The sequence below is a fragment of the Nematolebias whitei genome, chromosome 10 (genome assembly GCF_014905685.2).
Source record: "Nematolebias whitei isolate Nwh7 chromosome 10, NemWhi1, whole genome shotgun sequence".
NCBI classification, from domain to species: Eukaryota; Metazoa; Chordata; class Actinopteri; order Cyprinodontiformes; family Rivulidae; genus Nematolebias; species Nematolebias whitei.
The window spans coordinates 15,718,290-15,743,268 of NC_056507.1; the positions used below are offsets into that span (position 1 = coordinate 15,718,290).

Consider the following 24,979-nt stretch of genomic DNA (forward strand, 5'->3'; position numbering starts at 1 on the left):
TGCTCAAACACCTGGTATATGCTCAAACACCTGGTATATGCTCAAACTCCTGGCATATGCTCAAACTCCTGGCATATGCTCAAACTCCTGGTATATGCTCAAACACCTGGTATATGCTCAAACACCTGGTATACTCTCAAGCTTTACTTACTTTACATTCTCTTTAAGAGACTTTCAACAACTGCTGTTCATGGCAAAAACCAACACAGACATGTTCCTGGTTTTAGTATTTTACATTGCTTTATACTTATTATAGCTGTTTTTTGTTTTGTTTCGTATATAATTTCTTCTATTTACTTTTCATTTTATATACTTTTTTATGATTGCCCATTGTTGTCTGCACCTCATCTGTGATTTTTGTTAAAATCAGGTCTCTCTTGTAAATGAGTCCTCGAGGCTCAATGCGACTAACCTGTGTAAAGAAACGTTGAACAAAAATTTGCCCATCCTGCTGAGGTTTGATGACTTTGCAGAAATTCAAGCATGTTTGTTGTGTTTACATACAGGCATACTAACACCTATAAATCATAAAGTTGCTGCTTAGGAAAGCAGCAGCATGAGGAGCAGTCAGGTGCTTTCCAGCATGCAGAGTCATGCTCGAGTCGCTACACTCACTAATGTGCTCTTATTTAGCCATCAATCCTCTTTAGCTGATGTCAGCTTGTTTTTGCACAGCTCAATTGTCATACATAGGCAATGAGAGATCGTCATTCATCTCATGTCATGATTCATTGGTAAAATTGGTGAATGGTTGATAGAAATCTAGAAGGATTTGACTCAATTATTCTATTGGAATCTCTCAACAACTTCTGAAAAGCCCTATGTACAAAAAAAATAACATTTGCTGAAGCTGTTTACTGTGTCCACAAAAATCTCCATGTCTTAAATGTTGTTTTGTAATTAAATTAGGGTAACTTATTATGCAACAAACTTATGGTTGTTTTATTATTCACTGACATTTAAAGGTGCACACAAAATGTGACTGTCGTTGAAAAGTGCTTTAAACCAAATTATATAGTCTGGCCCTGCCAAAGACCAGGTTAGTCTAAAATAATAGAAATGTAAAAACATTTTGAGAATCTAATTTATCTTCGTTCCATTCACTTATGCTTTTGTATAGTATTGATTGTGAAGTGCTACCCTGGCAGGATTTCCATGCATACTGAAACACTCTGATTGCTGCAGATTCCTCCTGTCGTCGGTCTGTAATGTTGCCCTTGCAGCTTTCTGTCTCTTCCTTTCAGTACTGCTCTTTTGTTTCCACCTGCACGTATTGCGAGCAAACTATTCTCATCATTCACTCTGCTGGATGCTGTCGGGCTCCCCTGTCTGATTCCTGCCCTTTAAGTTCTGCCACGCTGAGTCTTTACATTCTTTTCCATCTCCTCCACTTGTTGTATATTCAATTTATTTTGCCTGCCAACACTACAGATGACATTGACAACAAGCTCTTTGTGTGTGTGTTTTGTTCTTTCCGTCTCCAGACTTAAACTTTCACTACTTTTGGAAGTGGAGTGCATTTGAGGACTACCTCCTGTTCTGTTTTGGCTTCACCGTGCTGTGTGCTGTGGTCACCCTGCTGCTGCTGGACTCCACCGTGTTTGTGGAGATGCTGGGCTCAATGGCCGTGATGTTTGAGGCAATGCTCGGCGTCCCACAGCTGCTGCAAAATTTCCAGAACTGCTCCACTAAAGGAATGAGGTATGACTCATAGTGATACTGGACCAGGATCAGTATAAAGCTCACAGGTCAGTCAGGTACACAGAGACATGCAGTCACATGCTCTGAATGCTCACTGACGTCATATGGCAAAGACCACAAACAGGAAGAAACCAACAATGAGTTATTGACTGAGTTACTTAACAGTTAACTTATTTATCTCTGAATAAATTCCCTGGGATACCTATTGCAATAGTGTCAAATTTAAGAACAAGTTGACTAAAGAGATGAGCAGAGAGTGAAGCAGAGGAATGTTTCTCCCGTTACAGCTAAATTGGAATGTGTAAAGGTCAGTGTCTAAACAAATTACGCTCCATGAGATCAATTACACCCAGAATGATACAGAATCTGATGCTAATTACCTTCATCATTCCCTCATGTTCCTCATTTACTGTCAACAAATCTGCATTCATATTGTTTGTGTGTTTGTGTAAAAGGTTTCATGCTCTGGTTGTCATACATCTGTGAGATAAGCCAGACGAAATCAAAGAAATGCCACATATTACATTTATTTTGTGTATAATTTTTTTTTTTTTTGAGTATTGTTTTATAAAGAGATCCAGTGTTTGTTTTACTTTTTGCAACTTTATCAAATTATTTTGCATAAAATATGCTGGAGAACAATTTCAATATCGTGTAGGAAGATAGACACGGCTCTATCAAAAGAAGCACTAACAGTCCAGTCAGACCAGCTGTATTGTGAGACTGCATCTCCTAAATGATAACAAGCTCATCAAGTCAGGTAATATTTAAAATCTGGGATGATTGCTAGGGATGTCCCAATACCTTTTTTTCAGACAGAGTAAAGGTACAAGTACTTCAGTTCATGTACTTGCCGAGATCGAGTAGCTATATCTTGTAGTTAATGAATTAGTACTTAAACATTTTGCAATGACTTTAAAAACAAGTCTTTGATTAAAAACATAGTAAACATCTTAACATCACCTGTTTCTGTAAAAATATTCCCAAATTATGGACTTTTTTTTTTGCCCCCGTTACATGTGAAATGGAAAAGGAATTTATGTTACAAAGCATCAAAGTGATATCAGTTTGAAGTATCGGATTGTTTTTACAAGTACAAATATGTATTTGAGCCTGGCATCAATTACCATTGTCATTATAGTTATCATCCCAGCGTGTTCATACCTGTGATTTGGTATTGTTTAGAGGTCAAATGTTGGAAAATGTAATCAGATATACTTGACTCCTCTTTCCCTTCAACTTAAATCCTTCGTTAGTTTTGTACCATTTCATCATGCTCCAATACATTAATAGGTTTTTTTTGTTTTCTTAATTGTTTAGAACAGTTAGAAATAGTGTTCATTCTGTGCTGTCTCCTGTAAGTCACCAGGCTGTTTTCACAGCTTTGTTTTACACAGTGACAGATGTCACTAGCTATGTACATTCTCCCCACACTGCAGTCTTCGCTGCATATCCCCAAGTCATCTTTGGGTCACCCTTCATGTTTCCTCTGAATTCAATTCCTGCACACATTTTTCACACTAGAAATATATGAAGCAATAATGTAGTTATGGCTTACTGCTCATTCTCAGTTTTACAGCACATTTAGCTTGTCCTCAGGGTGAGCATCTGGTCTCCCACTTCTGATCAGTGCCAGTTGAGCTGAGAGTTAATATCACAGCAAGATTAAATAGGCAATAACCCAGCGTCAGGGCTTCCACATGACTGATAATTAGGTTTGGACCGTCCGTTTTTGAAAATCTACTTGTATTGCTTCTATCAATAGACAAACAAACTTAAAAAATAACAGGAGTCTTCTTTGTGCTCCAACAACTTCCATCCATCCATTGTCTTATTTGCTTTTTACTTTCCGTGTCGCAAAGGTCACTGGTGCCCATGTCCACATCTCACTGTGCAAGAGTTGGGGGACACCCTGGACAGGTCTCCAGTCCATCACAGGGCCACATGGAGACAAATGAGACAACCATTCACTCTCACTCACACCTAGACACAATTTAGAGTTACCAATCAGTCTAACATGCATGTTTTTAGTCTGTGGGAGGAAACTGGAGTACCTGGAGAAAATCCACGCGTGCACGGAGAGAACAGGCAAACTCCACCCAGAAAGGCCCCTGGCTGGGATTCAATCCAGCACCCTTCTTGCTGATAGGCAACAACTCTACCAACTGATCCATCGTGCTGCCTCGAAAAGCTTGTATATGTTTATTATAAAATACATTTAGTTTTATGCTGCATAATGTCTTCTGGATAAAATTGGATTTTAGCTGTAAAGTTTTCAGCTCTGCTGGTATAAAACTTCCCTCTCAGGACAATTTTAGATGTTTTACAATGATCCCAATTATTAAATGGAATGTTGAAGTGGCTCAGTTGTGTCTGAAGGGTTTGTTTTTCAGATGTGACATTAAAGCACGTTTTCTGTTCTTCTTGTATCATTCCATGTGACACTGGGGGTTTTGGTGCTCAGTCAGTTTCATCTTCAATTTATTTTTTTAAATAAGGGGGTCAAATAGTGCTTACTTTGTTTAGGTAACCTGTGTTGTGTATGAAAGAAAAGAAAAGACAGAACATAACATTCAGTTAAACTACATTATTTCTTCACTTCTGACACTTGTTTGCATTCGCACTCACATTGGCACTCCAGGGCAATCACAGGCAAGGTATGAAGTTTATTAAAAAGATACAGCAAAAAAGGAGAGGATTGATTGAAGTGTGTAGTACCTGACTAACAGGGTGAGAATGTACAGGTCTACATAAGGCAAGACACATTAGTGGAATTATATGGATTCATTTATAAATAGTTTTGTGTTATTGTGAGACCGACTTACAATATTAGACAAACACATCTGTCTGTCCATCTGTCCATTTTCTGATGCTCATCCTTGGTCTGGTCATGGAGGCACCTGTTCCAGGTGGGAAACCCAGATAGTCCTCTACCTAGCAACAATCCCCAGATTCTCCTGTGGTATCCCAAGGCATTCTAAGACCAGAGAAGATGCATACTTCCTCCAGGAAGTAGTCCGCCCCAGGATCTCTTTCCAGTAGGACTTGCTTGTTAAACTTCCAGATGGAGGTACCCAGGAGGCATCCTAATCAGATGCCAGAATCGTCTAAGCTGACTCCTTTTGATGTGGAGAAGGAACGGCTTAACTCCAAGCTCCCCACAGATAAAGGACCTCCTCACCCTGTCACTAAAACTCAGCCTGGCAACTCTACGAGAGAAAGCTCAATTCTCTGGCTTCTGACTGGAGTTTTGTTCTTTCGGTCATGATCTACTTCTCATGACCAAATGTGAGAGTTGGAACTTAGGTGAACCAGTAAACGAAGAGCTTTGCCTTCCAACTGAGCTTCTTTATCAGCACAGCAGACCAGAGAAATGTCGTCATTACTGTGGATCAGGCCCTGAACAGATGATCAATCTGTGTCTCCATCACTTGTGAACAAGACTTGAAAATACTTGAACTTTACTGCTTGAGGCAGAAACTCATCCCAAAACACAGTCTATCATAAATAACAAATAACTATTCTTATCCTTCTGCATGCATCATTTAAACATTTACTGTGGAGTTTTTTTTACAACTGAGGACATCAGGAAATGTAATTAAACTCAGGAGGTAGAACTGAATATGGTTTACTACCACTTTGATTTAAAATGCATTAAAAAAAATCATTTAAAATTGGCCATTGACAAGAGGCAGTTTTTAAAGATATATGTAATCAATAATTATTAATTTGCATAAAGTGATCTATAGCAGATTAGATGTTTATTTAACAGCCAGATTTCCAGCCCCTTTTACTCATTTACTTAATGCATATTGTTTTTAGATTAGGTATTTTTGACAGTTCACAAAGTTGTGAAAGTGATTTAGATAATCTTAATTTTAAACAAAATAAGTATCAGTAAATGGGATTTGGTGTTTAGTATTTCTTTATTTTAAACATCAAAACATAGCAGGGTTTATTTGCAGTGGATTGTGTGAATCATGTGGGTGGAAACGGTTTTTATTATTGCATAATGAAGCTGATTGCATATTTATTTTGGTTTTAACTATAATCTCATTATAATTTCTGTTCATTCAGCATTCATTGCACACAGACTTTATTAGGTTTATGTCGGTGCTTTGGCCCTCTTTGCATCTGAGAACCCTCATTGCTCGGGTGGAAACTATATTTGAACGGTTAAGTTGCAATTTGTTTATATAAATAATGTGTTTGTGAGTGATTGCTCATTGCTCTTTTTATCTCCCTGGGGGTTCCTCTTGTTTTTCTTTCCCCTCTTATTAGAGCATATCCATTTTGCTTCCAGTGCACTTCTCTTCTTCCTGCTCTGCAGCAACATTGCACAAAGTCATGAGTGACAGCTGAGAGGACATTGGCAATGAATGTCCATCTGTCTCACTGACAGAACTGTAATGTATGCAAACAATTAAAGACCCTCTTACCCTTTCTACCCTTTTTATCGTCTTTTTAAGCTCAGTTTAAAAGTCTTCGTCACAAATACCACAACTGTAAAGTAATATTTAGTGTAATTGTAGGTCCTATCCATGCTCACTTCTTATTCCCTTCCTTGCTCCCTGTTTTCCTGACACCTTCACAGTTAGCAGGTCATTCCTTGTTTTCAGGTCAGGGTAACACCCCTCAAGCTGTAATGGTGGCCCCATTACTGTGTCCCTTTGATAGCACTTTAATGGTGGTTTCAAGTTTTTCTTGAGGCAGCCATTACGTGTAGGCCATTTCAGCCAGTTCCTTTACCTTTGCAGTCCTGTCCATGGGGACATGATGCAGACACGGTGGTGACCTCGAAGCAATTTGTGACCCGTGGAGCAGAGCTGTATCCCAGAGGAGTCCACACAGTGCAAGGATGGCAGTAGTTACACATACTGTTACTACGCTGTGATTAAAAACTTAACAGGAAAAGGTGTTCAAAGTCTCAGATGTTTGTGAATGTTTTTTTGAATTCCAATGTTTTATTAGATCGTATGCATGGCTGGCGACTTTCCACTACTTTTAATTAATCTTTCAGTTTTATTGAGTTTGGCAGTAGTGTTAGAATTGGCAGTGAATATGGTAGATGTCAAACAGAGTAAATCAGAATTTCATTTAAAAACTTTTTCCTCATTTGCCGAGTCTGGAAGAAAATAATAACCGTAGTGACAAATCCAACAGTGTGAGGTGAAATCAGCTTTTTCTCTAACACAACGTAAGAGAGAGAACATTGTTATGAAACTTGACATTTTCTTGTATTTCTACAGCACTGGGGCTTTAGAGAATGATTTAGTTGTTTTTAGTGTTTCTGCCTGCTGATGGGGTTATGTCAATAAACGTCTGAATTCAGTATTGTTCCTTGAGGATACAAAGGAGCTATAAACCAGGATTTTTCTTTTTTCTTTTCTTTTTCCAAATGTCAAGGCCATGGTAGACTATATTGTACCGTAGGACAAAACAGTAGCTGGATTATGTACAGCTCAAAGAACACTTGTGTACATGTCCTCTGGTTTTTCAGTAAACCCTCAGATGCAACAGTAATAACAGATTTTTGTTGCCATCTGTCTTGGCTTAATGATCTTTACTTACTTTATGAGTTACAGGAGTTTTTCTCCAGGAGTCTTTTAGTTATTGTGTCAGTAAATAAACTTACTGTAAAAGCAATCATAATTCCAATCCTTAATGAGGTTTTTATTTGTTCTGTTGTAAACTTAGGTTTTCTCAGTGTCATTTACATTTATGTTTATCTGTATTTTATAGTAGCCTTACATAAGATGGTTTTATTGAGACTTCTGTGAAAAATCACTACTGATTTTTATGAGGAGTAAATGTAATACTTATGGAGAGTTTATAAAAAATAACAATGACGAAGTGAATATTTTCAGTTGGCTGTTACCAGCGCACCACCTCAACTAATCTTGGTTGTTTACATACAAACTCCAGACGAATACTTGAAATGTCCAAAGGCAAACTTTCTGTGCAACTCCTTTTTCTAAACTTCCAGTCCCCCTACTGCTGTTTTGTGATGTAGAATCCATCTTTTTTTCTGTCAGGTTGGAACTTTTTGTGTTTGGTGGTGTGCAATCAATCAACATGCATAATTTATAGTTAGTGGGTTAACAGCAGCACAGCTTCTTTCTTTCTGGGTTCTTTGGTTTTTGTTTCTCAATATGGCCTCCTCGGGGATACCTGCAGCCCTGCTGCAAAATCCCCCATGCACACCCTTCTTATTGTATGTAGACATGCACATATGTATGGAAAAAAGAGCAAGTCATGCATCATACCAAAATTAGCATGCATGGTTGCATTAAAAAAATACTAAAAGATTACTATCATGTTTTGAAGCATTGGACTCAACCCACTGCTGTTTCCTTTCCATAGAGCTTTGTATCAGTATTATCTGCCAATTACATAAACAGTTTAATCCTTCTTAGGAGACCCTTAAAGTCTCACATAAGGAGTGTGATTCCACACACTATGCTGAATGCCTGTGATAGATTTAATTTCTAATTATTGGTCTATTTCTCCTTTCTGCAGCTGGATGGTCACAGAGTTGCTGACAGCACATTTCAGTGTCTATCATTGGAAGTTCTGCAAAAAATGAATGGCTATATCCACTCAAACCCAGTTCTTATAGAATCAAATATATAAGAAACATTTATAAATTAAAGTATATTACAGTAGTCCCTCATGTACGGCAGGGGATCTGTACCCTGAAGCCCTGCGATAAGTGAAAAACCATGAAGTAGGAATAGTAGTATAAGTACTGTAGTAAGTAGTAGTTTATTTTAATATATATATATATATATATATATATATATATATATGAAGGCGTTTTAAACACTTCGCGCAATATTCTAAACAATGTTTCTAAACGCTCTAAAAGAGCAAAAGATCCATGATTTCCCTCTCTGCCTCCGCTGCGCTCAGCCACTTGTAAGTGTTCTTGGCCACGCCCACTTCGGCGCTCTACATAAAGAACAGCTGATCAGCTGCAGGAGGAAGCTTTTTCTGCAGCTGTGGTCTGCCCAAAGGTGCAGCAGGTGCTAAAATATTTTAAATTATTTATTTTCAATAAAAATTCCATGCCGATCGTACGGCTCATCCATCAGTCAGCCATTTGTGTGTCATGTCTAATCTTATTTTGAAAAAACGCGATAGAGCAAGTCCGCGAAAAATGAACCGTATAGTAGCGAGGGCCTATTGTATTCCATTCAGCATTGCTAAATTTAGCTGTTGGTCATGTGTTATTTTGACTTTACTGTAAACGTCACATTTGTATTTTATCCAGCAGGGAGAAAGTAACTGCATGAGTTGTGTTGTAATTAACATGATCAACACCTCAGTTGTTTCATTTGTTCATTCATCCTTTCAATTTCTTGGCCAATACATGAAATGAAAGACAGTAGAGGATGCTGGGACAGGAGGACAGTATTGTACAGTGGTGGACGTCAGTGGTGGTAGTGGATGGAACAAGTGCTGAGGAGGACGATTTAGAAGCAGCTCAAATGAGGGTTTGAGAAATGGGGTCAGGCAGGTGAGGACACTTGGCATTTTGCAGGTCAATAGACATAAAATGGGCATCCATTAGGGTGACGCTAACAGTGTAGCTGTTCTAATGAGCTATACCTGCAGCAATAAATCAGCCACCTTCAGTAAAAAGAGGTCCTTTTACCCTCAGTGTTATTTATTGTTACGGGTGTTATATGGTCGCGCCTGTATGTTAAATGAAAGCTGTTTGGTGTCATTTGCACCATTTTAGAAAGACATTCCTGCAGTTCAGGTGGCAGTATCTGTTTACTTTAAAAGCACTGAAGTGAGTTAAGATCTTAAAATGGAACTCTGTGGATGTGACCAAATCTTAAATTATTCTGTACGCTGAAAGGCTGCCACCTCTGGTTACTATGATTTTTTGTGCTGAGGTTGTTTTTTGTCATTTTCTGAGTAACAACTGGCAATAAAAAAAAAAAATCAAAGTTTCCTTAAATTGACATGACTGGCTTTTGCTTCACTGATGAATTGAGAATAATGTCCTTGTGTTTTGTCCCGATGCATGCTCAATAATCCAGGTAGATATACCTAGCAAGGTTGAGTCAGGTCCTCTGGACGGATTCTTCTTTTTTGATTTTGATTTTTTTTAACAAAAAAGCTTCCATCCAGTGAACCTGATTCAACCTTGATAAGTCCTTGTGTTTTAATTCTGCATTTTAATTTGTTTTATGCTTTTTGTCTCAGAACTATGTATGGATGAATCTTAGGTTAGGCTCAGGTTGCCTAGGTTTCCTGAGTAAGCAAAAACTAAGACTGGACACTTCAGCAGCTGACAGTTGATTTGATCCTCTCGCAAAACTAAATGTGATTTATTAGGATGTGTTTTAAAAATATATAGAATTTCTGACTTTCACGCTGCAGATCAATGGAAAACCGGTACTGTCTGATATTTTAAAACCTAACAGCTGGATTAGTTTTCTTTCAGCAACCAAAACGTCTGTCAGGGACAGTAGTAGTAGATTCACTGAAACAACAACTGAAATCTTGGAGCATGATAAGAACCCTGAAATAAAATTGGAGCCAAGTTTGTTGCAAATGCGTGTCAATTCAGAGCAGAATTTGGCAAAATAGATTCAGTGTTGACCAGCTGCATTTGCAATAGTCAACATATTGTCAGTGCTTCTGTAAAGACATGCTCTTCCAGTTTTTAAATGAAGTGTTTGATGGTGTCAGAAGACAAAATAAATGGACCCCATTGTGTGGCAGGGACAGATGCTTAGCAAAGATGTAAACTATAACATTTTTAAGCATTGCTGGACATGCATTAGCTGTTTAAAACCTGCATAAAAATACAGTATAGTTAAATTTTGTGGTTGTTCTTTTAGATATTTTGAACACCTAGGACATGAAAATAATAAGTCACCTCTAAGACTATACTCGTATCAAAGTACAATAAAAACTGAAGACATTCATCCTGTATGACCCCTGCATGTAATATCCTGTTTTATTTTACACCTCATTAAATAAGGTGCTGTTTCAGCAACTGCATTTATACGTCCGTTTAAATTTAGCTATGAAAATCTAGCAATTATCTCTCTTTTTTATAAGTACAGAGGTCAACGAAACTGCGGCACAAGAACTAAGGTCACAGTGGTAACGTTTACTTGTCTCCATTACTTACCCGAGGCTTTTTCAGTATTAGACTGTATGACATTAGAAACATATGGGTTATATTTTGAAATCCTTTATCAGATAGATACATACACACACCCAAAAAGTTGTGTGTTCTCAACCCAAACTAGCTTTGATACCTAAATCATGTGCATTAAAAATGGATGTCTCTAAGTTAACAATAAACAGTGGCAGCCAGAAGTGGAAATGGATTTCCACAACGTGAGTTTTAAACCTTATTTTTCCACCCCTCCTGTCTCCTGAAATGGAGTTAGTTGCTGATTAAGACGATAGTAAGGAAGTGTATATGGCTGTTGTAGAAGTTGTATTACCTACGCTTCTGATACGGTCCTGATGATGGAAAAGCATTCTCTGAATGTCTCAGACACTTTGACTTCTGACAAAAATGCAAACATCTGACAGCTTGTAAATAGGTCTGGAACATTCTAAAGCAGGATTACCTGATTATTACTAGGAGAACTTTACCGTGTATCTAATAATTAAATGGAACATGTTCTAATACAATAAATGGTCAAAAATTACAAAGACAATTTAAATTATGTGACTACATCAAAACATCAAAAAGCCTTCTAAGTTCACAGATGCATCAGACAATTCAAGCTCAGGATGAGAAACTGAATTCAAGATTTATTGTAATAGTCTTGCTTTGTTTAAGTTTTTACAAATGTGCAATTTATAATGACTTGTTTATTGAATCTGACAGTGGATTTGAATTACAACAGGACTGAAGTGGGTTGTACTGGAACAAACTGAATATAATGGAGTTGTATGTAATTAGAACTTAAACTGACTTCATTAAACTTAATTTACTTGAATTTAATTGTAATTTGATTAAATTAGACATGATCAAATTAGATGGTTTGGAGTAAATGTAACCTATTGTCTGCTTGTACATTTCAGCATCTTAAAGAGGCTAATAACAGCTCTTACAGCACTCACGATTACTGCCATAAGACACAAGCATCATGCACTGCAATCAGACACCCCCCCCCCCCCCACACACACACACCTCCTTCATTGCTCTATTTGTCCTGTCACTCCACAAATATCAAGGTGGCTTTATTTTTCACCTCTTCTAAATATACCACCCATCAGTCTTATTGCACCGCCATCCATCTGTTGTCATTCACCTTTACCTTTTAGTCTTCTTTCTGTGAGTCTCAATTTAGTTTTGTTCAAAAATCCTCCTGTAATTCAGCCTTTTCTCTCTGATCCCTCGCCTTTGAGTGTAGAAAAAAGGTGTCAGGTTAGTGTAATCAATGGGGAACAAGTTCAGGCCATGTCAAAAAGAGCTGAGCGGTTGTTCATCTGTGTGTTCTTGTGTAAGTGTATGTGGCTCTTGGTGAGAATATGAGAAAACTGCATTTTCCAAATGCTTTTTATTGTTTTTCGCCAAACTGAACGTGCTGATTTATTAAGTTTTTGGAATCAGTACTTTTTATCTAGGGATGCACGACATTATCGGCATGGTATTGATATAAAGTTAAATATCGCTCATCGGCTATTCCATCAAAATAACTCACCGATATAAAAGGCTTCTGTTTTAAGTTAATTTTTAATTTAAGAAACTGTCAAGTATATATTTTAATGTACTACTACTTATGTGCTTTTCACTTGTCGTTTGTGAACAGGTTGAGTTTAGATTTGTGAAAATTTACAAAATTGCACTGTTCAAGTGTTGTCATTGTGTTAGAGTAAATGTCATGAATAAATTTGACATTAAACATAATCCAAGTTGAAGTGTTGCATCATTTTCAGCCCCCTTTTCAGCATCTGCATTTGGTAGCAGGCCAAATTTACAAAAAATATGCAGAATAATGTAGTATTTTAATTCCACAGTGGAGAAAGCGATGTAGTCTCTGTTAAGTAGGTCTAGGAAAAAAAAATTGGTATTGGTATTGGGTATTGGTTATCGGCCAAATAAGTTTTAATATATTGGCATATCGGTTATCAACCAAAAATCCAATATTGTGCATCCCTACTTTTATCACTTCTTCATCCAGTGAACAGTGAAAACAATTACTTGGGTCCAACTTTGTTTTTTGGCCTTCTCATGAATAGTTTAAAGTAACTTTGCCATCTGGGCTGACATGAAAGGAGCAATAATTGGTAACATGTTAAAGGAATAAACTGAGTTTATGTCTGCTACAAATGGATGACCTTTACCTCATGTTTTGTCTTGACTCCTTCTCTTCGTTGTAGAAAAATCTTTGTACAGATGACCCATCCTCCCTAATTACACTGTTAATGATTCAGCCTCATTAATGACATTTGTTGACTTGAAAAGTCATGAAGAGAGGAAAACAAAGGGAGGTAAGGTTATGGCCAGATGGTAAAATATAGAGGCTGAAATGAATAAAAAAAACTTTTGTAAACTACAAAAGGCATTGTTTTAACAATACGGCAACTAAAGTGTGCAGTTAATGGTGCAGTTTTTGATGTTTATATGGTAGAAATGTATTCTTCTTTTTTGACAGAATCAGTTTATTAAGAAAACTCGTAAACTGCCCAAGTTTTCACTCCACTTAATTGAACGTATTGGAGCTTTAAGAAGCCATCATTCCCACTCAGATTTGTTGGGCTCATGCAGCTGTTTGAGTCATGGCAGTAACTTGTGCCCTGACTAGAAGTTAATTTAAATTTACTGACATTCAAAAATCTTAATCAAAATGCAATGGATCACTTTCCACCGATTAACTTTACTGTGCAATGTAAAATGCAACTTTGGTATTTGGGTTTTTTCCACGGTCGACTGTATTGACTAATGAAAGGCCCTTTTGATAAAGTGGAAAACTTGCCTCTGTCTTCCAAAGAAGGAATTGAGTAAAATTAATGACGCAGGCAGTAAAAGCAGAGGTGACAGCCGAGTGGGGCGATGGAACAAAGAGGAAAAAATCGTGACACACTAAAGAAAGAGATGAGGAGGGAGATGAAACAAGAAACCTGAAGTTCAGCAAAGTGGATTCACTTTGGAAAGGAATAAATAAATAAACAGGAGAAAAGAAGAAAAGCGTGACATTTTAAAATTCTTCCACGTAATTATTTTTGGAGCCGTTCAGTCAAATCCTGGAGTGTTTACTCGGGAATGTTGAATTGTTAGGGGGGCACACATCAGTGAGACAGTTTTGCTCTAAACAAGACCCCCTTGATCAGCCTCAGGGATGCTGAAGAAAGCCTGATTCTAACTGGAACACAGGGCGGTAAAACTGGAGGCAGGGAAATCAGCTGTTTCTATAGGGAAAAAACAGGGAGCTACTGTATATGACTGTGCTTGCTGTCTTGTCTCATGCTTTTTGCTCTTTAAATATTTTAGAGCTTTTTTTTAACTCTTGATTGAAGTGCTGCGTGAATTCAAATCCTGTCTGTGTCCCTTGTGTAGGAAAAAAAAAAAAAACATTCTGGTGTGATCAATGGATGGTAGCACATTCCAAGTGTTCAGAATAGGAACTGTCTGGTGAATTATGAGATATTTTGCTAACAGACAAATTTGATGCTAATAGTTACTGGTAAATTTTAATACAAAACAGACCTCATGTAATCCGTTAGCACTAATAGTATGTCGGGAAGGACTCTGCTACAAACACCAAATGTTAGCTCACTGTCTGTAAAATCAGCTGAGTTAGTCATTTTTGTGCTTGCTAAGGTTGCTTAGCTGTGGCAGCCATCTGTAGACACAAGCAGAAACGATACTAAATTTCACTTTAGGTAGCAGAGAATGAAAATGTTCTGGCTGGACATGAATGATCATCTCAAATAGGAGCAAAACGATCCCAGACATGTTCAAATGCACACACTAATCACATAGAACTGTGTAATACTTACTGACAGGAAGAAGTCTTTATACCTTCAAAATGTATCTTTTCAACAGAAAGTATTTGCTAACATTTCTGTTGAAGTTATTCAGGAAAAGTCAGAATTTGTGCATGATATCCATCCATCCATCCATTATCTTTACCCGCTTCTTACTTTCCGGGTCGTGGAGGTCACTGGTGCCCATATCCAGCAGTCTCTGTGAGAAGCGGGGGACACACTGGATAGGTCTCCAGTCCATCACAGGGACACATAGAGACAAACAAGACAAACAACCATTCACTCTCTCACTCACACTTAGGAACAGTTTAGTTACCAGTCAGCCTAACATGCATGTTTTTGATCTGTGGGAGGAAACCAGAGTACCTGGAGAAAACCCACACATGCACAGAGAGAACATGCAAACTCCACCCAGAAAGGCCTCCAGCTGGGATTCGATCCGACGACCTTCTCGCTGAGAGGCGGCAGCTCTACCAAATGAGCCCTTGTGCGTGTTATGAATTGTAACAAAAACAATTTGTATTGGGACACATGCAACAGATTTATTTTGTGTACGATTATGAAAATAAATCTTAAAATAGTTTCATCTAAAATGCATATTTTTGTTTTTAGACGTTTATTTTTGGTTTAAAGAATGACTCGTTTTTACAGTAAAGTCAGTTCAGCGTTGAAACTGACTCCAGTTTGCTTGAAGGCACATCAATATTTACCTCCCACACAGTCTCCATATTCTACAAACAGCAGTAAGCACAAAGCTTCAGTCCCATCTTGAACAAGCAATGTAAAAAAAAAAGGCTTTTGACTTTGAACAGTCTTTAAAACCATCTTCAAAGACTTGTACTGTGTTGCAGTTCCCCTGTCTAAGTACTTACACCTTTTACTTTTTCTTTTACCTTAATCTCGATATTTTGGATTTTAGTTTTACTTCAGTATTCCCGTTGGTGTATTCGCTTGTTTTAAAGTTGTCTCACTGGAGCTGTTAAAAATCACTGTCACTGAGTTCCATTAAAACATTTCCACTGGTGAATCTTGGGAGTTTTGAGCTACAGCGTGCTCACATTCTAGTTAAGAAGTCTTCACTTGTGGAAATGGCCTTTTTAATGCAACTTACCTGCTTAAACAATAATCCAAATCTAATCTAAACTTAACATTTATCCCTGATCGCTTGAGACATCACTTTCCAGTAATTTAAGTTTTCTGGTCTGTTTACCTCATCAGCATAAAAATATGATGGCGCAATGAATCAACTCTGCATTGCTCTGTTCTTTGTTTTGTTTGAGGTGCTACATCTTGGGCCTAAATGTTCAGTGTTTGTAGTGTTTGCGTAATTGTACATGAGTTAAATGTTAATTGTACGTGTTAATTGTACATGGGTTAGCATATATCTTAGATCTTTTAGCGTCTTTTGGCATCCGTTAGCGTATATCCTAGTGTATATCTTAGATCCTTATATACTGTTTCTTTTTAGACTTTATATTTTTGGCTATTGTGTGATGTAATGCAGAGGTATGATGTTTGAAATTGAAAAAAAAATAAAAACAATTTTTATGGAAAACCTTACAGACATCTTGTCCCCTTCATTCAAAATAAGGAAATAAAGGCCCACACTGTCTTTACCTGTGTCTTTTTCTTGGATCTACTTTAAGTAGTGAGTGTTTATAAAAGTCATTTTGTTTTGAGTCTTGGCTGAGGTCTTTCTGTGAGGAGTTTGCATGCTATCACTAGCATACATGTATTTACTTCAAGCACTCAGTAAACAAGTGTGTAATGTTATTTTTTTTAGTTTAAACTGACCTTTGGGGAGTATGTTGTTTGTGTCATATGTTTGTTGGACTTGTGATGAACTAACTGTTCAAGACTTATCCCATTTCTTACCCAAAGATAGCTTGAATCGACTCAAGTCCTTCACAATAATGAAAAAGACTAAAACAGGTTGATGAATGGATAAATATACATTATACAAATATTGCAAAGACACTGATATATTTTACAATAATCGGAAACACAGCTAATATGTCTGGTCAAAATGTTCCAGTTTTTTCTCACAAGTCCCACAAACGTTGAGGCCTGTAATGTATTTGGGTGAATTCCTGTCTGGTTCTCTCTGTTTTTCAGTCATTAGTGGAGCTCTCCTATGTCTTTCTCCATGTAGCCCATTGTGATCAAAAAGTGATGATTGAATGGTTTTTGGATCGTTTCCTTGGCTCATTCTTTACTATCAACACCTTCTGTGATCAACCTGGGGTTGCATTTCACAATGATACCAAACTACCAAGTGTCATTTTAGTTCTCTTTAAGCAGACTGAATGGCTGATGAAAAGCTTAAATGTACCTGTGACACTAATTACTTTCAAACTTGACTATAAAACAAGGATTAATAGCCTCTTTAAGAGTCCCAAGAAACAATTGATTTCCTCTCTTCTTTTTGTTTACTCAGTCTCATTATAAAGGCATCAAGGGAGATATACAGTAGACGGTTGCTTTTACATCAGCCACGCTTAATTTAGAGATTATTTCAATGAGTAGTAAGGCTGCCAACTAATTTATTTGACTGAATAAATAACCATGTTGCACAATAAATACTGAAAGATCTGGTAAATATTGCTTTCTTTGCAAAAAGCAGTTTATTAAAATGCTTCACAGACTCATTGACGGAAGTTGGTTATCGTCGCATTTCGTCAGTCACTTATGAATGTATTTCTACAGATAGAGTAAAGTGACAGTGTTGTGCAGCATTGCTGATTCACACATTAAACAGCTGCGATTTCTTCAGTACAACCTGTGATAGTTTGTGGTGTTGGTCACATTTTTGATTATACACAGTTTCAATATCTGTATAAGTTCTAATAAGTCTTAATTTCCATGGCTGGGCAGAACAGCTTGTCACTAGTATTTCAGTACCTCATCTGAGCCTGAAGGGAGGAGTTTGATGCAACTCTGCAAGGGGAACTGAAGGATAGTGCAGGGCTTCTGTTCCTGTATAATCATTAGGATGCCTCTGCCCTCCCATGTGCACTCATCATCCTCTGCTGTTTCACAAAGGTCTCCTCCCCAGTTCAGGAGGTCCTTCTCTTTTCTCTCAGCTGGGCGTTCTGTCTTTGCTTCTTCTCTCTTCCTGCATGCTGGATAAATGCTGTCCTCTGCAGCCTCTTCAGTCTTTGTCTTTCTGCTCTTCATTTCTCCCCCACCCATTTCTGACCCTTAACGGTATGCCCCGCGGATGAATGATGGCCCTTCTCCGTCCCCAGGCGCAGTCAGCTCTAATAAAAAGAATATACTCAAATTACTTTCTGGACAGTAAAGTCCCAAGACCCTTAATGTAAGAATAAAGAATAGAGAAAGGGTTGACAAATGGGTAGAGCAGGATAGAGGTTAGAGAACAGAGTGTAAAGGGTAAGAGTTAAAGTAACAGGATAGTAAATGAATCAAGACAACAACACGTGGAAGAATTGATAAGAATGAATGGATAGCATAAAAGTACAGGAAAAATCTCAGACAGTCAGAAAGAGCATACTACTAAAGGATCCTATACATTTTTTTTACATTTCAGAGAATCTAGAGTCTGTGTATGTGCACTTCTGTTGTTTAGTCGAGGATATATAATCCATGATCTCCACCGGGCTCAGTCAATCATTGTAACCAAATGGTCTCACTCACAATACTGAAGTAAACATGGATCTGTTGTTTATCCTGTTAAATAAGATTCAGAGTAATATGTTATTTATAGGGATGCACGATATTGGATTTTTGGCTGATATGCCGATATGTTAAAACTTATTTGACCGATACCGATTTTTCATATACTTTCCTTTGTCAAACCATAGCCTTCTTATTTAGGCTTATTTGCTACAAAAAAAAATTGCAACAGCTGTAAGAGCTGACATATATTCAGTAACAGCATAGCATAGCATAGCACTTTAACTTATATTAAATGAAAGTGTTAAATGTTATTTATTAGCATTAGTCACCACCTGCGTTGCTGTCTCATGTGGAGACTTGTTCCAGGTTCCTAGCTGCAGTGTGGGATCCTCTGCACTCCTGTGCATGAAGGACAGCCTTTTTAAGATCAAAGTTTTTGTCTATCATTGTGCTGTAAGACTAATCATGCTAACGGGGCTAATACAACGTCCAAATGTCTGTGGTAAAACTCACCCAAGTGCTATCGGCTATTAGCTTCTCAATGACATTGGAAATTACGACTTGTAACTCGGGTAAGGCTATGTCAGAAATCTATCTCTGACTGGGGACGATGTAGTGAGTCTCAACGTAGTCCAAAAATCTTCGGAATCTAACATCCTCAACAAAAATAAAACCACACACTGCCGACACTTTGACTTTTTCCTCTCCGCCGTGATCAGATCAGGTAGGCGCACGTGATGTCATCACGTTGTGCTGGCACTGCAGGCATCCTTGTCACTGGGTTGTCATAAAAAACATTTCCTTTTTTTATCGGTGAGTTATTTTCATGGAATGGCAAATGTCCAATATTGAACTTTAATGCTAATATCGGCCAATACCGATACCATGCCGATAATATTGTACATCGCTAGTTATTTGTAGAAGTTTTGAGATGCTTGGAAGTAGAGTTAATTTTTCTTATACTGAACTGAACTAACTGTTCTCTTTTTACAGTTTAGCTTTGGGCACAGTTTTGACTTTCTCATCAAACATTGAGCAAAAAGCAAATGTTCCACCTTCATGTTAAGCTATTCCATTAAATAATCTCTCTGTTTCTTTCTGTCTCCATTGCTCCAGTGTGAAGATGGTACTTCTCTGGACGGCTGGTGATGTCTTCAAGACCATCTACTTCATAGTGAATGAAAGCCCAGCTCAGTTCTGGGTGTGCGGTTCAGTTCAAATCTTTATCGATGTGGCCATCCTGCTCCAGGTGCTGTTTTACAGCCGAGATACTCGAGTCAAGCTTGGTTAAGTGTTGCTGTTGTGAAGAAGGATCCAGAGTTGTATCAATGAGACCTTTAATAAGATCTGAAACCAAAGTTGTCCACATTTTTATAGAATTTAGCAGTTTGATATGTCTCCAAGTGATATTAAGCCACAAAGTTATCCTGGAAAGTTTTTAATCAAACAAGTAACTAAATCCAGCATCAACAAAGTCCATGCTCAATAATCCAGGTATACAATCCAACATTTTTCAGTCAGGTCATCTGGACAGTTTCTTTTTTTGTGCTGAAACGTTTCACCTTTGATCCGGAAGGCTTCATCAGACTAAATCCAGCATCATTTATGATCACATAAATCAGTGTTTAAGTGATTTTTTTACCTATTTTTTTGTTACTTGTTAGCTGTCTGTGAATCAGTACATGAACTCCTGAGTTGGAGTGGATTTTGAAACCGTGACGAGAAAAATAACTCACACTGGCAGGTCAGTAACAACAGGTCAGTGCTGCTGTAATCTTCTGTAACTGTTACAACCAGTCCTGCACTGGAACGAGAACATTGGACTCTACTGATGATACTTCTGCTTCACACTCCTCCCTCCTCTGGACTTTTCTTGTGCTACATAATGTGTGTAGTTGCGTGGCTGTGGGCATGAGCACGTGTGTTTGGTTCATGTTGGTGCGTCAGTGTAGCTGAAATTGATTTTTGCCGCTGGCATCCATCGTCAGTCCAAGGCCAAAAGATGTGCATTCAGTAATGTAACTGCACAGGCCATCCATCTATGTGTTATGATGCTGCGTTGTGCTTCACTCCACAAGTAATGCACGTTTCAATGAAACTTTAGAAACTATTATTTTAGCTCAATATGTTTGCACAATACTTATGAATCACAATAATTTTGGAACAAACTTTTTTTTTTTTTTTTTTTTTTTTAATGGGCGATTAGAACTGAACCTTGTGGCATTTTTTATTTTTTGTTTCATACTCCAGTATTGCATCTGCTAATGTGTTGGTGATTCAGAAATACAAAATGAGAGTCAACAGCATTTACCTATAGATTTATTTATTATTTATTTATTTATTTATTTCAGCTTTGGTTTTAAGCAAACACAAAGAGCTACCACTCATCTGTCCTAATATGGAGTGGGAAGCTTATTTTATTAATACATTTTCTTAACAGTTGAAATACAACATTTCACTACTTCATATGTTCATAAATAGCTAATAAATTAAAAAAGCACTTGTAAAAGCATTAAAAGTATGTTTTGTTACTTTGTTTCAAATATCTAAAACTAACAAGTATTAAAAAATGTAATTATCATTTTTCTAAGCTGTAAATGTAAACAAGTAAAAACCTAATGGGTTATTCATAATTAAATTGGAGTGAATGTTCCCCTACTTTCATTCATTCATTAATTCAACCTTTATTTATACAGGTTAGTCTCAATGAGCATGGAGGACTCATTTACAAGAGAGACCTGTTTTAAACAAAGAATGATGACAACAGTAGACAATCATAAAAGAAAACATATAAAATGAAAAATAAAGTGAAGAAAATGATGTTAAAAAACGAAACAAAAACAGCTACATTGTAAAGTGATATCAAAAACTAAAAACAGGAACGTGTCTGTGTTGGTTTTTACCATGAACTTAGCAGATGTTTAAAGCCATTTAGAGGTCAAGGTCGAGAGCTTCAGATCTTTTTGCAAGATATTCCAGGAAACAGGAGCGGAGTAGGAGAAGGCCTTTTTGCCTAGTTCAGTCCACACTGAGGGAACACTGCATGTAATAATGTGCTGAGAGCGCACGCTGTAGCTGCACTCATATGTAGGAGAAGATGTATGAAGGCAACAGACCAAGAAGTGATTTAAAGATGGAAATGTACCAGTGTGAGAGTCTCTGTGAAGTTAATGATGACCAGTTAACCAATGAATACAGGGTTCAATGGTGGGTACAGTAGTTACAGCCAGTTATGAATCTTAGTGCACCATGATAGACAGCGTCCAACATCTGCAGGGTGCTTGCAGGAGCATTCATATGAATAATGTCACCACAGTCAATGGAAGGAAGGAAAGTCACAGTTACGAAACATTTCCTAGCGTTCAGAGTTAGACAGGATCCTTATCTGAAAAAGAAACCCAATTTGACTTTCAGTTTCTTTACCAAGTTTTCGACACGAGGCTTAAAGGAGAGATGTGAATTGACCAAGATACCCAAATATTTGTAGTAATCAAAAAACTCAATAGGAACACCATTCAGAGTCAGAGTCAGAGTTTCCTTATTGTCATTCGCACCTCATGTGGTACATGTGGTGGAGCGAAATTATGTACACGGGGTCCCAGTTACATCCAACAATAAAATGTATAAGAAAAACAGTAATAACATCTAAGATATGAACTAAGAAAAACATCAACTAATATACACTAAGCACTCATAACATAAAACATTGAACATCAGCACAAACATGAACATGAGTCTGTGAGCAGATGTGCACGCATGAACACATCAACATTAAAACAGATCAGCAGCAACATGATATGGTTTTTCACAGTGATTATTCTAGTTAGAGATTCATGAGTTTAACAGCCTCAGGGTAGAAGCTGTTCCTCAGTCAAGTGGTTCTACACTTAATGCTCCTTAACCTCCTTCCTGAGGGGAGTGGGGCAAAAAGTGTGTGTGCTGGGTGAGTGGGGTCCTTCATGATGCAGGTGGCCCTCTTCCTGCATCTGGAGGTGTAGATGTCTGTGATGGTGGGGAGGCTGATTCCGACAGATTTCTGTGCAACCTTCACCACTCTCTGCAAAGCTTTTCTTTCATTCGAAGATAAAATTGAAGAAAGGACTGCTGAGACCGACTTCCTGTTTGAAAACAACATCCCTTTGGTTTTGTCAGCATTTAGCACAAGTTTGAGACGGAACAAATCTGACTGGATGATGTCAAAAGCAGATTGCAAAAGCTGGAAAACCTTAGCAACTGTTTTAGCTCGACAGTAAACAACTGTGTCATCAGCATAGAAATGTGAGGATGCGTCAGGGATGGTCTGACCTACTTTACCCATGTAGATTGTGAAGAGGTTGGGTCCGAACACTAAACCTTGCGGCACACCAGTGTTAACAGTTAGATAACTGGAAGAAGTACCATTATGTTGAACACATTTCAGATCTGTCCAGGGTGTCCTCTGCCTCTCGCTTGATGACAGGACTCCAGAAAAACTTAAAGTTGGTCATAATATGACACAATAGCCCATTTACAAATAAAACAATCATTGTTAAAATCAAAACAAAGATACAGACTGATTAAAAAAATTAGGTGAAAATATTCTATTTTGGAATTATTTGAAAGCCACAAATTATGGATTTCTCTGAAAAGCAGCTAATCGTTGATACAAATGTCACACATTCAACTGAGAAAATGAAACTGAGGTTAGTCTGACTTTTAGCACAAGACAATGAACCGAAGCTTTAATTTCTCTGCTTGGAGGAAACAGGGGCAGCCTTTACTGTTTCTAGTTGGTCAAAATGGTACAGGTTGTTAACTTTTAAGTGATTTGTGAGTAAGAAACGGAAAAACAGGTGCCCAAACTTTTAAATCCTGAGCCTTTTATGTCTTCAGTGCCACTTTTCACCCCCATTCTTTTAGCCTCAGATAATTACCAAAGAGCCTTTTAGATTAGATCCAATTTATTTTATAGCACACAACTTCTGTAATCAAACTTTAAAGTTTCTTCGTTCACTCAGAAATGCTTCATTAAACTGATGAAAGCTAACGTAGCGTGAAGACAGGATGCTAATGCTTCATATTTACGTGCTTGTTTTCCTCGTCTTGTGAGGAAACTCACAGAAACAGCTGAGCTTATGAACTGAGATGCTAACTCTAGCAAGGTCGTTACCTCAGATCATATTACCCCCCACTTAATTGTTTCTGCCATGTTTACCACATAAAGTAATACTGTTTTAGTCTCCATGAGTGCAGATGACCAGTGTTTCTGCCTGACAGGTTTGCGGGGAACAAACAATAAAACTTAATTCAGTTTTTCCTTCCTTATAAAATTCTAATCTGTTCACATATTTTAGTCAGAAGCTTGAAGCATTAATCTAACTTTATATCTTTAAGATAAGTTGTGGTTATGTCATCCATTTTGTTGACAGTTCTGGTATAAGATCTCTGCAGGGTAAAATAAATTCCATCCAGCAGCTGATTAGTAGTCACTGCAAGTTTTTAATCTAACCTTCTACAATGTATTCAGGTAATAAAGCTTTGAGCTAAGTAATTCTTTAATTCATCTTGTGAACAGTTTTTCATCATTTGTCAGCTTCAAAACACACACTGATGTGGATATTAATGGCATTGTGGAGAGATCCACTGCAAACAGCCAAATCAGCCTTTTGAAGTAGTGCTATGATGCATATGCTAAATACATTTTAAATTTTGTTAAATGATCATTATAAAGCTCTAATCTGCTGAAAACTGTCAGGTTCACGCGTGTATTTTCATAATTTTGTATATCAAGTGTGCAATGTCTCAGTGAACACATGCATTCTTCGAACCAGTTTCTATGCTCCATCTTTTAGCAGGATTGGACGTCTTATCTGTTGTGGATTCTGCAGATGCATCTGTAGTCTGCACATTCTTATCACCAGATGTGAATCTTTATCTCGTTTGTCCTCAGCAGAGGCTCAGAACAGGATTTTCCCTGGTTTTAGTTTAACATTTACGTGTCCTGCGGCCTTTTCCTCTCAAGGGCAGAGGAAACTTTATTACACTTGCAGCCTGGTTGTATAAATCTCTTTGTGTTAAAGTTCATGATACAGGACATATATGTATTTAATGTGTTACTGCTACCATGCTTGTTAAATGATCTTTATTGGACTGTTCTTGACTTTTCTAAGGTGCCAAATGTGATTTTTTTACATCTTGGGAAAAATAGTTGCTGTTAAAACAAAAGCCAAAAATTATCTGAAAGTTTTATTTTTCCAAATTATGTATTTTACCAACACTTTTTAAAGTGTACCAAAAAATGTTTAAATATAACCCAATGATGTAATCTGTGATAATAGACACTGATGTCAGTTCTGCTAAAGAATTGTTGCTGTTACACGTTTCAAGCTTATAGGAACCGTTTGTACGTGAAGCTTTGCACTTTTTATTTTCTCAAATAAAAGCTTTATATTCCCAACTTGTGATGCTGTTTTTTTAAAAATGGCATTTTTGAATAAACGCATTAGAAGAAAAACATTTTGATTTTGAAAAAACATAATAAAAGAACAAGTCATTGACTGAGCTCTGCAGTAAATGGAAGAGGATATCTACCTTTAATCTGACCTTAAACCTTATGTGAATTATTTCTTCTTTCAGCCACCTCAACAAAAAAAAATATCAGACTTGAATCACATGCTGTCATAGC

The 24,979-nt window shown here is 37.4% G+C and overlaps 1 protein-coding gene across 1 annotated transcript in view; it reads left to right on the forward strand.

Moving 5' to 3' along the window:
• Window positions 1–19,727, forward strand: part of si:dkey-246g23.2 (solute carrier family 66 member 2) — a 62,169-nt gene extending 42,442 nt beyond the window's left edge. Inside the window, exons 4-5 of the mRNA XM_037682702.1 lie at window positions 1,485–1,701; window positions 19,432–19,727. Of these exons, the coding sequence (XP_037538630.1) occupies window positions 1,485–1,701; window positions 19,432–19,606 (392 nt within the window). The 3' untranslated portion in view covers window positions 19,607–19,727. The remainder of the gene's footprint in view (window positions 1–1,484; window positions 1,702–19,431) is intronic.
• The last annotated feature ends 5,252 nt before the right edge of the window (window positions 19,728–24,979 follow it).